Source organism: Eimeria acervulina, genomic scaffold (assembly GCF_000499425.1).
Source record: "Eimeria acervulina Houghton genomic scaffold, Eah_scaff256, whole genome shotgun sequence".
Classification (NCBI taxonomy): Eukaryota; Apicomplexa; class Conoidasida; order Eucoccidiorida; family Eimeriidae; genus Eimeria; species Eimeria acervulina.
Window position 1 is genome coordinate 16,463 of NW_013549956.1, and position 12,500 is coordinate 28,962.

At 49.9% G+C, this 12,500-nt stretch overlaps 3 protein-coding genes across 3 annotated transcripts in view; 2 read left to right on the top strand and 1 right to left on the bottom strand.

Moving 5' to 3' along the window:
• Window positions 1–774: 774 nt before the first annotated feature.
• EAH_00028820 (hypothetical protein, conserved) lies at window positions 775–2,792 on the top strand (the record flags this gene model as incomplete). Its single annotated transcript, XM_013396276.1, has 3 exons — window positions 775–1,317; window positions 2,029–2,173; window positions 2,617–2,792. The coding sequence occupies 3 exons, from the start codon at window positions 775–777 to the stop codon at window positions 2,790–2,792; spliced, it is 864 nt and encodes a 287-aa protein (XP_013251730.1).
• A 4,253-nt stretch (window positions 2,793–7,045) lies between these two features.
• On the bottom strand, window positions 7,046–7,591 carry EAH_00028830 (hypothetical protein, conserved; the record flags this gene model as incomplete). Its single annotated transcript, XM_013396277.1, has 1 exon — window positions 7,046–7,591. The coding sequence occupies one exon, from the start codon at window positions 7,589–7,591 to the stop codon at window positions 7,046–7,048; it is 546 nt and encodes a 181-aa protein (XP_013251731.1).
• A 920-nt stretch (window positions 7,592–8,511) lies between these two features.
• Window positions 8,512–12,500, top strand: part of EAH_00028840 (hypothetical protein, conserved) — a gene marked incomplete at both ends in the record, with an annotated part of 6,135 nt that continues 2,146 nt past the window's right edge. The window contains one exon of the mRNA XM_013396278.1: window positions 8,512–12,500. This exon is cut by the window's right edge and continues 2,146 nt beyond it. Within this exon, the coding sequence (XP_013251732.1) occupies window positions 8,512–12,500 (3,989 nt within the window).

Sequence of the window (12,500 nt, forward strand, 5' to 3'; positions counted from 1 at the left end):
CTCTTCCTTATGGCGCAGCAGCAGCAGCAGCAGCAGCAGCTGCTGCTGCTGCTGCTGCTGTGGTTGCTGTTGTTTCAACTTCTGCTACTATTGTTCCTGCTGTTCCTGCTTCTGCCGACTCTGCTGCTGCCGCGGTAGCTGGTGTTGCTATTGCTGCTGTTGCTGCTGCTGCTGCTGCTGCAACTCGAAGACCAGTACGGCTAACTGCCTCACCGTGACAGCAGCAACAGCAGCAGCAAAAGCAGCAACAGCAGGAACAGGAGCTTCTGCTGCTGCTGCTGTACTCAAGGATTAGTTGTCGCTGATTGCTTCAAAGAGCGCAGAGTAGCAGCAGCAGTTGCTGCTGCTCGTGAGGTCACCTGCTGCTGCTGCTGCTGCTGCTGCTGCTGCTACTGCTGCTGCTGTACGTATTTTCCTGTTTGTTTTTAGTTTTTTTGTCTTCAACAAAATAAACTCATTATTTTATTGAGGAAGCCCTAAATAGAGGTCGTGCTAGTGCTGCTGCTGCAGCAGCAGCAGCTGCTGCTGCTGCATGTAGCAGCAGCAACTCCGGCAGCTGTTCCAGCGCCACCAACCCGACCACCTCAGCAGCAGCAGCAGCAGCAGCAGCAAGGACAGCAGCAGCAGCAGAAACAGCAGTAATTGCATTTATTATTTGCATGCAACGCATTTACACACCTCCCATTAGCGAGGCCCAAAAGTCTATCAACAAGACCCCCCATTTCAGCTGCTGCTGCTGCTGCTGCTGCTGCTGCTGCTGCTGCTGCTGCTGCCATGGCGCGGCCTCCAACTCTTTTGGTTGCTCAGCAGCTGCAAGACCTTCACCCGACCTTACTTGCTTCGCAGCAAACGCAGCTGCTGCTGCATAAGGAGACACCAGCAGCAGCAGCAGCTGCGGCAGCAGCAGCAACAGCAGCGGGGACAACAACGGCATCAGCAACAGCAGCTAAAGACCCTAACTTCTCGTGGAATCAGCAGCAACTGCTGCAGCAGCAACACTCAGCAGTCTCAGCCCCGCAGCAGCGCCAACAGCAGCGGCAGCAGCTGCAGCAGCGACAGCAGCAGCAGCAGCAGCAGCAGCAGCATTTGCTGCAGCGTGCTCAGCAGCCACCGCAATGGGAATCCCTCCAGCAGCAGCAGCAGCAGAATTGCACAGCAGCAGCAGCAGCAGCAGCAGCAGCAGCTTTTTCTTCTTCAGAGCAGCAAATATTAAAGGAAGCCTTTGAAATATTTGACAGAGACGGAGACGGTTTGCTGCAGCCCAAGGAGTTTAGGGCTGCATGCACTGCTTTAGGTGTACATGCACCTGAACCGATGGTACGCTGCTGCTGCTGCTGCTGCTGCACTTGCTGCTGCTGCATTTGCTGCTGCTGCACTTGCTGCTGCGGGTGCTGCTGCAGCTCCTGATGCTGCTGCTGCGTCTACCGCTGCTGTTGATTCTGCTGCAGCTTCTGTGACTGCAGCATCTGCTGCAGCAGTTGCTGCTGCAGCTATGCATGCAACAGCAACAGAAGCTGCTGCAGCAACTGCAGCAGCAGCTTCTGTTGCTGTTGCATGTGTAGCATTTGCTGTTTCCGTTTCTGCTGCTGCTATTATTTTTGCTGCTGCTATCATTTCTGTTGCTGCTTCTATTGCTGCTGCTGCTGCTGATAATGTGTATTGTTTTTATCTTTTGTCCATCCGACTTCTCTGCCTTTGTTTTAATTTAACTTGAATTTGTTTTTATCTTAGTTTTCTCTTCTTTGCTCTTTCTTTGCTGGCTTCCTCCTTATGTTTCTGCATGCATGCATGCATGCATGCATGCATGCATTTGGGGCTTTGTTTTAATTTTTTTTTCTGCATTTGTTCGCGGGGTGATTGTTGGGTTGTAAGGAAATATATTTTATATAAAGGTGTATGGTTTGCTGCTGCATGCATGCGTTTGCTGCTGCGTTAATAAGCAGCAGCAGCACCAGCAGCAGCTAGATAAATAAATAAATAAATAAATAAATAAATAGTTTGCTGCTTTATATTGGAGTGTATGCACAGGCAGAGAAGATGCTGCAGCTGTCGCAGCTAAGCGGCGGAGTCTCCTTCTCAGACTTTTGTCTCCTAACCTCTAAAGGCTTCTCGCTGCAGCAAAATGAAGACGAAGCACCTGCACTCTTTGCTCTTCTTGATAGAAATAATAAAGGTAATAATGCTGCTGCTGCTGCTGCTGCTGCTGCTGCTGGTGCTGCTGCTGCTGCTGGTGCTGCTGCTGTGCTGTTGCTGCTGCTGCTGGTGGTGTTCTGGTGATGCTGCTGTTCTGATGCTGCTGCTCTGCTGCGGGGGATGCTGCTGTTGCGGCTGGTTCTGTTGCTGCTGCTGTTGTTGCTGCTGCTGCTGCTTTTAACCTTACCGCTGCTGCTGCTGCTGCTACCGGAAGCCTTTTAGGAGCAGCAGCAGCGGCATAACGATAATGCACGCATACAGCTGCAACAGCAGAAACAGCAGCAGCAGCTGCTGCTGCTGTTACGAACGCCTTCCGTCTGCTGCAGCAGCCTGCTGCTGCTGCAGCAGAAGCAACAGCAAGAGCAGCAGCATGAGCCGAAGCGTGCATGCTTGTTTGTTTTATTGTTTTTGTTTTGCTTTTAGGATTTGTTTGTCTCGAAGACTTAACTGCTGCTGCTGAGTGCTGCGGCTCTTCCTTCTCGCAGCAGCAGCTGCAGCTAATGCTGCAGCACCTGTCTCCAGATGGAAGCAACAGAATTTATCTGCAGCAATTCAAAAAGTTGTTTAGCAACAAACAAAGACTCACCAACAACAAATAATTGCTGCTGCTGCTGCTGCTGCTGGCAGCAGCCAGCCGGTCTGCAGCAAAAGCAGCAGCACGAGCAGTAGCAGCTGCTGCTGCTGCCGCCGGCGCATCTGACACAATCGCAGCAACAGCTGCACCAGCAGCAGCAGCAACAGCTGCACTAGCAGCAGCAGCAGCAGCAACAACAGCTGCAACAGCAGCAGCTGCAGCAGCTGCAGCAGCAGCAACAGCAGCAGCTGCAGCTTATAGTTTTTTGTGGCGTGCTCCCTCCATTTGTGCTGCGTTGCGGTGTTTTGAGGGGATGCATCAACTGGGTATTAATACGTTTAAACTTTTTCTTATTTTGCTGCTGCTGCTGCTGCTGCCGTTGATATTGCGTCCGCTGCAGCAGCAGCAGCATGTGCTGCAGCAACACTTATCAGCAGCACTTGCATTTGCAAGTGCTGTTGCTGCAGCTATGTGTTTTGCTGCTGCATTTAATACTCCTTTGCTGCTGCACGCCGCAGCTGCTGCCCAACGCGAATGCTCTCCAGGTGTTGCTGCAGCAGCAGCAGCGCAGCAAGAGCAGCAGAAGCAGCAGCAGCAACAGTATCAGGAACGCTAGCAGCAGCTTCACAATATATCCAAATAGGAAACCAACGAGCAGTAGCAGTAGCATTAGTAGCAGCAGCACTAGCAGCAGCATCAGTAGTAGCAGCACTAGCAGTGGAAGCAGTAGAAGCAGCAGCAGCAGCAACAGCAGCTGCTGGGTACTGCGGCATACATAGTAACAACGAGGCCACCGCTATTTTAGCAGCAGGAACAGCAGCAGCAGAAAGAGAAAGAACAGCAGCAGCAGCAGCAGCAGCAGCGCAGCAAGAACAGCACCAGCAGCAGCAGCAGCAGCAGCAGCAGCAGCGCAGCAAGAAGAGCAGCAGCATGAGCAGCAGCAGCAGCAGCAGGTTAAAGCTGACGTTATGTGAAGTGTTTGTTCTGAGATAAGAATATCTTTTGCCTAGCTGCTCTACAACTCTCGCAAACAGCATCATTAGCTGCTGTCTTGCTGCTGCTAAACGGCTATCCAGATTGTCTCTCTCGCGCTGCTGCTGCTGCAGCAGCAAATTATATTTCATCTCCACTGCTCTGTCTCTTTCTCTCTTCCATCGTATGTACTCCTCGCGTTCCTGCACATCTGCTGCTGCTTTCAAACGAGCTGCTGCTGCGTAGCTGCACCAGCCGCAGCAGCAGCAGCAGCAGCAGCAGCAGCAGTAAGAAGAGCAGCAGCAACAGCAGTAAAAGCAGCAGGAGCAGCAACAACAGAAGCAGCAGCAACAGCAGTAAAAGCAGCAGCAACAATAAGAGCAGCAGCAGCAGCAGCAGTAAGAGCAGAAGCAGCAGCAGCAGCAGAAGCAGCAGCAGTGGGCTGAGTTAGGGGTTCGGGGCTTTAAGCAGAGACAAACAGAGACGGATAGAGAACAATAAAAACAAAAAAATAAATAAACAAACAAATAAATAAATAAAAATAAACAAACAAACAAATAAATAAAAGCAAATAAATAAAAATAAATAATAAAATAAATAAAATAAACAAACAAAAAACAGACAAAGATATAAACAAACAGAGATATAAATAAACAAATATATAAACAAATATATATATTATATATTATATTATATATATATTGTTTATATATATACTTAAATATATTTATAAACAAGTGTATGTGCAGACATAAACAAACAAATAAACAAAAAGATAAACAATAAACTGCGTAAGGAGAGACAAAACAGAAGAAGGAGACAGCAGAGCTGTGCTGCGTCTTTTTGTTTTTGTTTGTCTCTCTGCTCTCTCTCTCTTTTTGTTTTGTTTATCTGTCTCTCTCTCTGTCTTTGTTTTGTTTATCTCTCTTTGTCTCTCTGTCTCTCTCTCTCTCTGAGAGAGAGAGAGAGACGATGTCTCATATATATATATATATATATATATATATATATATACAGAGACATTTATGTATATTTATAAACGCATATATATATTATATCTATACTTATATATAAACACATACATATATTATATGTACATATATATATGTATATATATTATATATAGTACATATATAAATATATAAATATATATATATATATATTTATATTTATATATACTTCCGCGCATTTGCTTGTATTTCTTCTGCTTTTCTGAGTTGCAGCAGCGACGAAGACCAGCGGGGCTTCCTGGGGTGTACATACACCGCAGCAAACTGCAGCATCTTCGCTGTCTCCTTCAACTGCCGCCGCTTCAACTCCTCCTGCAGACGTGCTGCAGCATAACAGCAGCAAATGCATGCAAATGCATGCAGAAGTAGCAGCAATTGCATGCAGCAGCAGCAGCAAATGCATGCAGTGGCAGCAGCAAATGCATGCAGTGGCAGCAGCAAATGCATGCATTAGCAGCAGCAAATGCATGCAGCAGCAGCAGCAAATGCATGCAGTAGCAGCAGCAAATGAACGCATGCATTTGCTGCTGCTCATGCCAGCGTATTTTCTTAACAAACAAAAAAAGAAATAAATACAAAGCCAGCTGCATGCAAATTAAAAACAAACAAATCATACGCATGCATGCGTTTGCATGCAAGCCTCTAAACCCTAAACCCTAAACCCTAAACCCTAAACCCTAATGTCTACACCAAAGACAAATAAACAGATGCCTTGTGAATACTCTGCAGCGACAATGCAGGATATACAGGCACGCAGAAGCTAGCTGCATTCATCGCTAGCTGTTTGGCTAGATAGATAGAGGCCTTCATAGCTAGCTAGCTACCTCTACTGCTAGCTAGCTACTACCACCACTACCTAGCTAGCTGGCTAGCTAGCTAGCTAGCTAACTCCACAGCTGGCTAGCTCGAGCATCAGCTAGCTAGCTAGCGAGCCTCCTAGTTAGCTAGCGAGACCGACGATAACTACCTGCACAGCCAGCTAAACCCAGCAGCAACAGCAGCAGCATCAAGAGCAGCAGCAGCAGCACCAGCCTGAACAGCAGCAGCAGCAGCAGCAGCAGCAGCAGCAGCAGCAGCAGCAGCAGCAGCAGCAGCAGCAGCAGCTCACTGGCTTGCTCTTCGAAAGCTTCCTGACTCCTCCGCTGTGCAGACACCCCAGAGGCAGAGACAGCAGATGCTGCAGCCAGCCACTAACTATCAAGCAAAGCAAAATATATATATATATATATATATATATATATATATACATTAGCAGCAGCAGAAGCAGCAGCAGCAGCAGAGGGCTCTATGGTGATAAACTCATGAAGGATTCGCAGCCCCAAACAAACTCCAGCACGCATGCATGCACAACAGGAAGAGACAGAAAAAGGTGTTGCATCTGCTGCTGCTGCATCTGCTGCTGCTGCTGCAGGTGCGGCAGCAGATGCAGCAGCAGAAGCGGCAGCAGACGCAGCAGCAGAAGCAGCAGCAGAAGCAGCGGCAGAAGCACCAGAAGTCTTTCAGGAAGCAGAAAGAGAGAAGAGCTTCAAAGGAGTTGATTAGCAGATTTAAACAAACACAAATAATATCATCGGGTGCGCCTATTCGTACACCTCGACTAGTAGTTAGCTAGCTAGCTAGCTAGCTAGCTGGCCGCCTATCTAGCTACCTAGTTATCTATCTACCTACCTATCTATCTACCTACCTATCTATTCAGCTATCTATCTATCTAAACTAGCTAGCTAGCTAGCTAGCTAGCTATCTATCTATCTATCTACCTATCTATCTATCTATCTAGCTATCTATGTATCTATCTATCTACCTATCTAGCTATCTATCTATCTATGCATCTAGCTATCTATCTAGCTATCTATCTATCTATCTAGCTATCTATCTAGCTATCTATCCATCTATCTATCTCTTTAGCTATCTAGCTAGCTAGCCAGTTATCTATCCATATCTTTAGCTAGCTAGCTAGCTAGCTAGCGGTGCCTATGTCTAGCTAGCTACCGGCCTCGCTAGCTTGCGAGTCAACCTAACGCCAACCGAATAGCCAGCTAGCTCTTTGAGTGGCTAGCTAGCTAGCTGCTTCTATAGCTAGCTATCTACGCGCATACATGTCTAACTAGCTATCCATCTATCCAGCTATCCAACTAGTCAGCTAGCTATATATCTAGCTAGCTAGCTAGGCATTGTTACGCAGGTAGGAAGGTAGCTAGCTAGCTAGCTAGCTAGGTAAGTAGCTAGTTAGCTAGCTAGGCATGTCGATAGGCAGGTGGGTAGGTAGGTATTGCTAGTTAGCTAGCTAGCTAGTTAGCTAGCTAGCTAACTGCGTTGAGCGGACCAGCGCAGTGGCGAGTCTGCGTATTTCTTTGAACCTGCTTCTTTCTAAGGCGGCGTTGAAGAGGAGATGTTTGCTTTTTAGGCGCTGCTGCACCACAGCAGCAAAATAAATATCGAGGTCTTTGATGCGGCCCTCAATTCGCTGCGCTGCTGCATATTGCCCCACTGAGGCGTGAGCGTCTCGAAGAGAACGAAGGTTTTTTATTAACTCGTGAATAGCTGCTTCATCAGCTAAGTATGAAGCTTGCTGAGGTGTATCTGCAGCTCCAGATGCAGCTCCTGCTGCTCCTGCTGCTTCTGCTGCTGCTTCAGCACTGGGAGATGCAGCGGTCTCGCTCTCTCTCTCCTCGCCAGACACCTCAAACCATTCACCATCCATATCTTCTGCTGCTGCTGCTGCTGCTGCTGCTGTTGCTGCTGCTGCTGTTGCTGTAGATGGGGAAGCTGCGTTGCTGCGGTGTACGTACACCTCTGCTGCAGCAACGGGAGATGAATCAAAGGGCTCGCAGGCCTCAGCCATTCTTCAAAGAGTTAATGCAGCAGCTACACAGTCTAAGGAGTTGTTTTTAATAGAAGAAATGAGAGTAAAAATAATACAATAGAGAGTCAGTATAGACCCCCCAAGCGATACGTAGGCAGATGAGGTGTATGTACACCCCAAACAGCGATTTCAATGCTGGGAAGACTTTCTTTAAAAGTCTTTATAAATATTTCATTATGTTTATTGAGGTGTACGTACACCTCAATTAAACACAGCTGCAGCACGTGCTGCTTCGTGCATCCTCGAGCTGCTGTTGCTGTTGCTGCTGCTGTTGTTTAGGGTGTTGAAGAATACTATGTATAGGGTTTTAATAATAGATTGTTTATTAATTAATAAATATAATATTATATATTAATATATATATATTATATATATATACTCGCTGCTCTGAAGCTCCTCCTTTCTAAGGATGGCGTCAGGCCCTCCTCTATGTCTGATAACAGTAGAAAGATGCAGAGAAATAATAATATAACTGTTTATTTATTGTTTTTAAATATAAATTACAATAAATATAATTAAATAAAATATATTTCCAGCATTATTTCTTTCTTTTTCACCCGCTGCAGCAGCTGCGTATACACCCGAAGGTCACCCCTTAAGCCCCTGCTGCTGCGCGCTGTCTGTGTCTATCGCGTTTGCTGCTGCTGCTGCTGCTGCTGCTGCTGGTAGTAGTGGTGTTGTTGTTGTTTGTCTTGCTGCTATATATACAGAGCAATCCTTTATACCTTAAAGGTATATTAAGGTTTATTTGTCTAGAAGACAGGTAGAGCGTATCTATTTGGGTGTTGCTCTTCATAGTTAAACGCAGTTAAACGCAGGTGTACATACACCTCAGATTCTTAGGTGTTTATATTTCTTCTATCTTATTTTTCTTGCTTTGTTGATATTAATATATAAGGATGGGTGTTCCATCGGGGGTTAGGTGTAGCAGGTTGGCTGCAGCAACTGCAGCAGCCTTAAAACGAGCAACAACAACAGCAGCAACAGCAGCAGCAGCAGCAGCAACGATGCTGCTGCTGCTGCTGCCTCTTGCAGCAATGGCTCAGGGACCTGAGGGACTCGCTATCTCTGGTGGTAGCTGGGCTCCTTCTTCTGCTTCTTCATCTCTGTCTTTGTCGCCTTCGTCTTTTTCTTTTGCTGCTGCTCCTTCTGCTTATCTTGTGGCGCCCTCTCTGTCTTTTGCTGCTTCTTCTTCTTATACTAATGCTGCTCCTACAGCGCAGCAGCCTCAGGAGTCTGCTGCAGCAGCAACACCTGCAGAAACAACTATCTTACCTTCTTCTTTGGGCTACTTCACCACAGGGATGCACACTCGAGCAACACCAGGGTCTCTTGTTATCTCCTCAATCCCTGCTGCTGCTGCTCCTGCTGCTGCTCCTGCTGCTGCTGTTGCTGCTCCTGCTGCGCTTTCACGCCTATCCCCAACTGTCTCCCCATACACCCCAACTGTCTCCTCTTATACTCCAGCTGTCTCTTCCTTCTCATCTCTTTCGCCTGCAGCAACACCCTTCTCGCTCTACACTACAGATCCTATCAGCATAGACAGCAGCAGAAGCACCAGCAGCAGCAGCAGCAGCAGCAGCAGCAGTTTGGGCTTCTCTTACGGGCTACATACACCCGGAAGTATATCTTCAACCCCGTCTGCTTATGTGTCTCCTTCATACACTCCATTTGCCTCGAGCTATTATTCAGCTGCCCCAGACTACAGCAGCAGCAGCAGCAGCAGCAGCAGCGGCGACAGCATGTACTATGGGCCATCCTCTCTTGCTGCTGAAGTAATAGGGTCTTATGCGCTGCACCCCACAGCAGCAGCAACACCTGCAGCAATAACTGTAACAGCACCAGTGATGCTCCCTGTAGCAGCAACAGCAGCAGCAGCACCAGTAGTGCCTGCAGCAGCAACAGCAACAGCAGCAACAGTGCCAGCAGCAGCAACAGTAGCAGCAACCCCAGCAGCACCAGCAACTACAGCATCTACTGCAACTGCGGTAACTCCAGCAGCAACAGCAGCAACAGCAGCAGCAACAGCAGCAGCAACCCCAGCAGCAGCAACAGCAACAACACAAGCAGAGGCTCCCGCTAGCAGGCCAGGAGAGACATCCACCACCAGCAGCGGTGAACTGCAGCAGCAGCAGCAGCAGCAGCAGACAGAAGCTCCAACAGCTGCAGCAACAACTACATTTGAGGTAACTCCAGCAGCAGCAGCAGCAGATGCAGCAACAACAACCGCAGCAGCAGCAGAGACCCCTGAAGGTGCAGCAGTTACTGCAGCGCCGGATTCTCTCGCAGCAACAGCCGTGGAAACAGCAACAGATGCAGCAGCAGAACCACAACCAGGAGCAGCAGCAGCAGCAGCAGCTGAAGATACTCTGCAGCAACTGACGGAGACCTGGGCAGTTCCTGCTGCTCCCCCGACATCTCAGAGTGCAGCAGTAGCTGCCGCAGTTGCTGCTGCTGAAGCCGCAGCAGCAGCAGCAGCAAAGGCAGCACGCGAAGCTGCAGCAGCAGAAGCAGAGGCAGCAGCAAAAGCTGCTGCTGCAATGGCTGCTCTAGAGGAGGCCCTGAGGGTCTCTCCCACTCAGCCTATAGCTTCTGCTGCAGATGCAACTGCAGCAGTAGCAGCAGCAGCAGCAGCAGTAGCAGAAACAGCTGCTGCAGCAACGACAGACGCAGTGGTAGTCTTACCCGCAACAGCAGAAGAAGAAGATCCAGCAGCAGCAGCAGCAGCAGCAGCAGAGACAGAATCCCTAGCAGCAACTCCTTCTTCTGAAAGCCCTGAAGAGGAGACAGACGCAGCAGCAAACAACCCGCAGACAGTCATGCAGACAGCAGCAGAAGCAGCAGCAGCAGCAGAAGCAGAAGCAGCAGCAGCAGCAGCATACTTCCTTCCAGCAGCAGCAGAGGCGATGGAGACCGTCCCTAAAGAGACACAAGAGGAGACAGAAGCATCAGCAACACACACTGGTGGGGAAGAGACACAGCAGCAGCCTCAGCAGCAACAGCAAACTGAAGAGCAGCAGCAGCAGCAGGAGACACAAGAGCAGCAGCAGCAGCAACAGCCGCAGGACCAGCAGCAGCAGCAGCAAGCTCTGGAGGCCCTTCGCATGCGTGCACAAGCAGCAAGTGCTGAGCAGGCAGCAACACAGACAGCAGCAACAACAGCAACAGAAACAGCAACAGCAGAAGAGGAGACAGCTGAGCTGCTGACGCAGACCGAAGCAGCAGCAGCAATTGCTGAGGCCCAAGCAGCAGCCGAAGCAGCATCCCAGGAGGAGCAGCAGGGCGAAGACCAGCAGCAGCAGCAGCAGCAGCAGGAGCAGGAGCTGCTGCTAGAAAGCGCTGTTGCTGCTGCATATGAAGCCTCAGGAGCGCTTCCAGCTGTCTCCGTTCAAGCAGAGACAGAAGGGACGACTGACACGAGTATATCTGAGATTCTAGAAGCAGCAGCGGGTTCTGCTGCAGCAGAAGACAACCCTTCTGCTGCTGCAGCAGCAGAAGACACTGCAGCAGCAGCAGCTGCTGCAGCAGCAACAGCAGAGAACGGCATGCTGCCTGCTGCAGACTTCGAGATGTCTCCTCTGATGCCCGTAATCGAAGAGCTGCTGCAGTTCAACGCGCAGCTTAATCTAGATACAAGAGCAGCAGCAGCAGCAGCAGCAGCAGAAGAGGAAGAATCAGAGAACCCAGAAGCAGCAGAAGCAGCAGAAGCAGCAGAGGCAGCAGCAACAACAGACGCAGATGCAACAGCAGCAGCAGCAGCAGCAACAGCAGCAGCAGCAGATGTGCAGCTTCCCCTGGGGCAAGACCTAAGAGAAGACAGCCCCTTAGAGGCCCTCTATGAGGGTTTGGTTGCATATGCTTCGCATGAGCAGCAGGAAGAGCAGCAGCAGCAGCAGCAGCAGCAGGAAGAGCAGCAGCAACAGCAGCAAGGACAGCAAGAGGAACCCCATGGCTTTGCTGACCAGACCGAACAGCAGCAGCAGCAGCAGCAACAGCAGCAGTATGTTCAATCTGAAGAAGCAGAAGGCGAAGAACAGCAGCAGCCCCACCGTCGCCAGCAGCAGCAGCAGGAGTCTATGGGAGTACCCCAGACTCCGCAGCAGCAGCAGCAGCAGCAGCAGCAGCAGCAGCAGCAGCAGCAGCAAATGGCTGTTCCTGCCCCACCTAGTGAAATAGTTATTCGGTTTCCTACAGGAACCGCAACTGCTGCTGCTCTTGCAGAGACATTCAGCAGACTTGCAGCAGCTCTAGGCTTTGATCATCTTGGTGCTGCACCCCCTGCTGCTGCTGCACCTGCTGCTGCTCCTGCTGCTGCTGCTCCTGCTGCTGCTCCTGTTCCTGCTGCTCCTGCAGCAGCAACTAGCTTCCAGCAGGTGTACGAAACAGAAGTGCAGCAGGCAGAGACTGAAGACCAGCAGCAGCAGCAGCAGCAGCTGCGCGAACAATACGCCGCTGCTGAAGATCAGCCGCAGCAGCAGGCCGAGCAGCAGCAGCAGCCAATGAACTATGAAGAAGAGCAGCAGGAGCAGCCTGTGCAATATTCAACTGACCCGCAGCAACAGCCTGAGCAGCAGCAGCAGCAGCCTATGGAGTATGAGGCAGAGCAGCAGCAGCAGCAGCCTATGCAGTACGAGGCAGAGCAGCAGCAGCAGCAGCCTATGCAGTACGAGGCAGAGCAGCAGCAGCCTATGCAGTATGTGGCAGAGCAGCAGCAGCAGCCTATTCAGTATGAGGAGGAGCAGCAGCAGCAGCAAGCTATGACCTATGAGGAAGAGCAGCAGCAGCAGCAGCAGCAGCCTATGCCCTATGAGGAAGAGCAGCAGCAGCAGCCTATGCACTATGAGGAGGAGCAGCAGCCCCAGCAGCAGCAGCAACCCCAGCAGCAGCA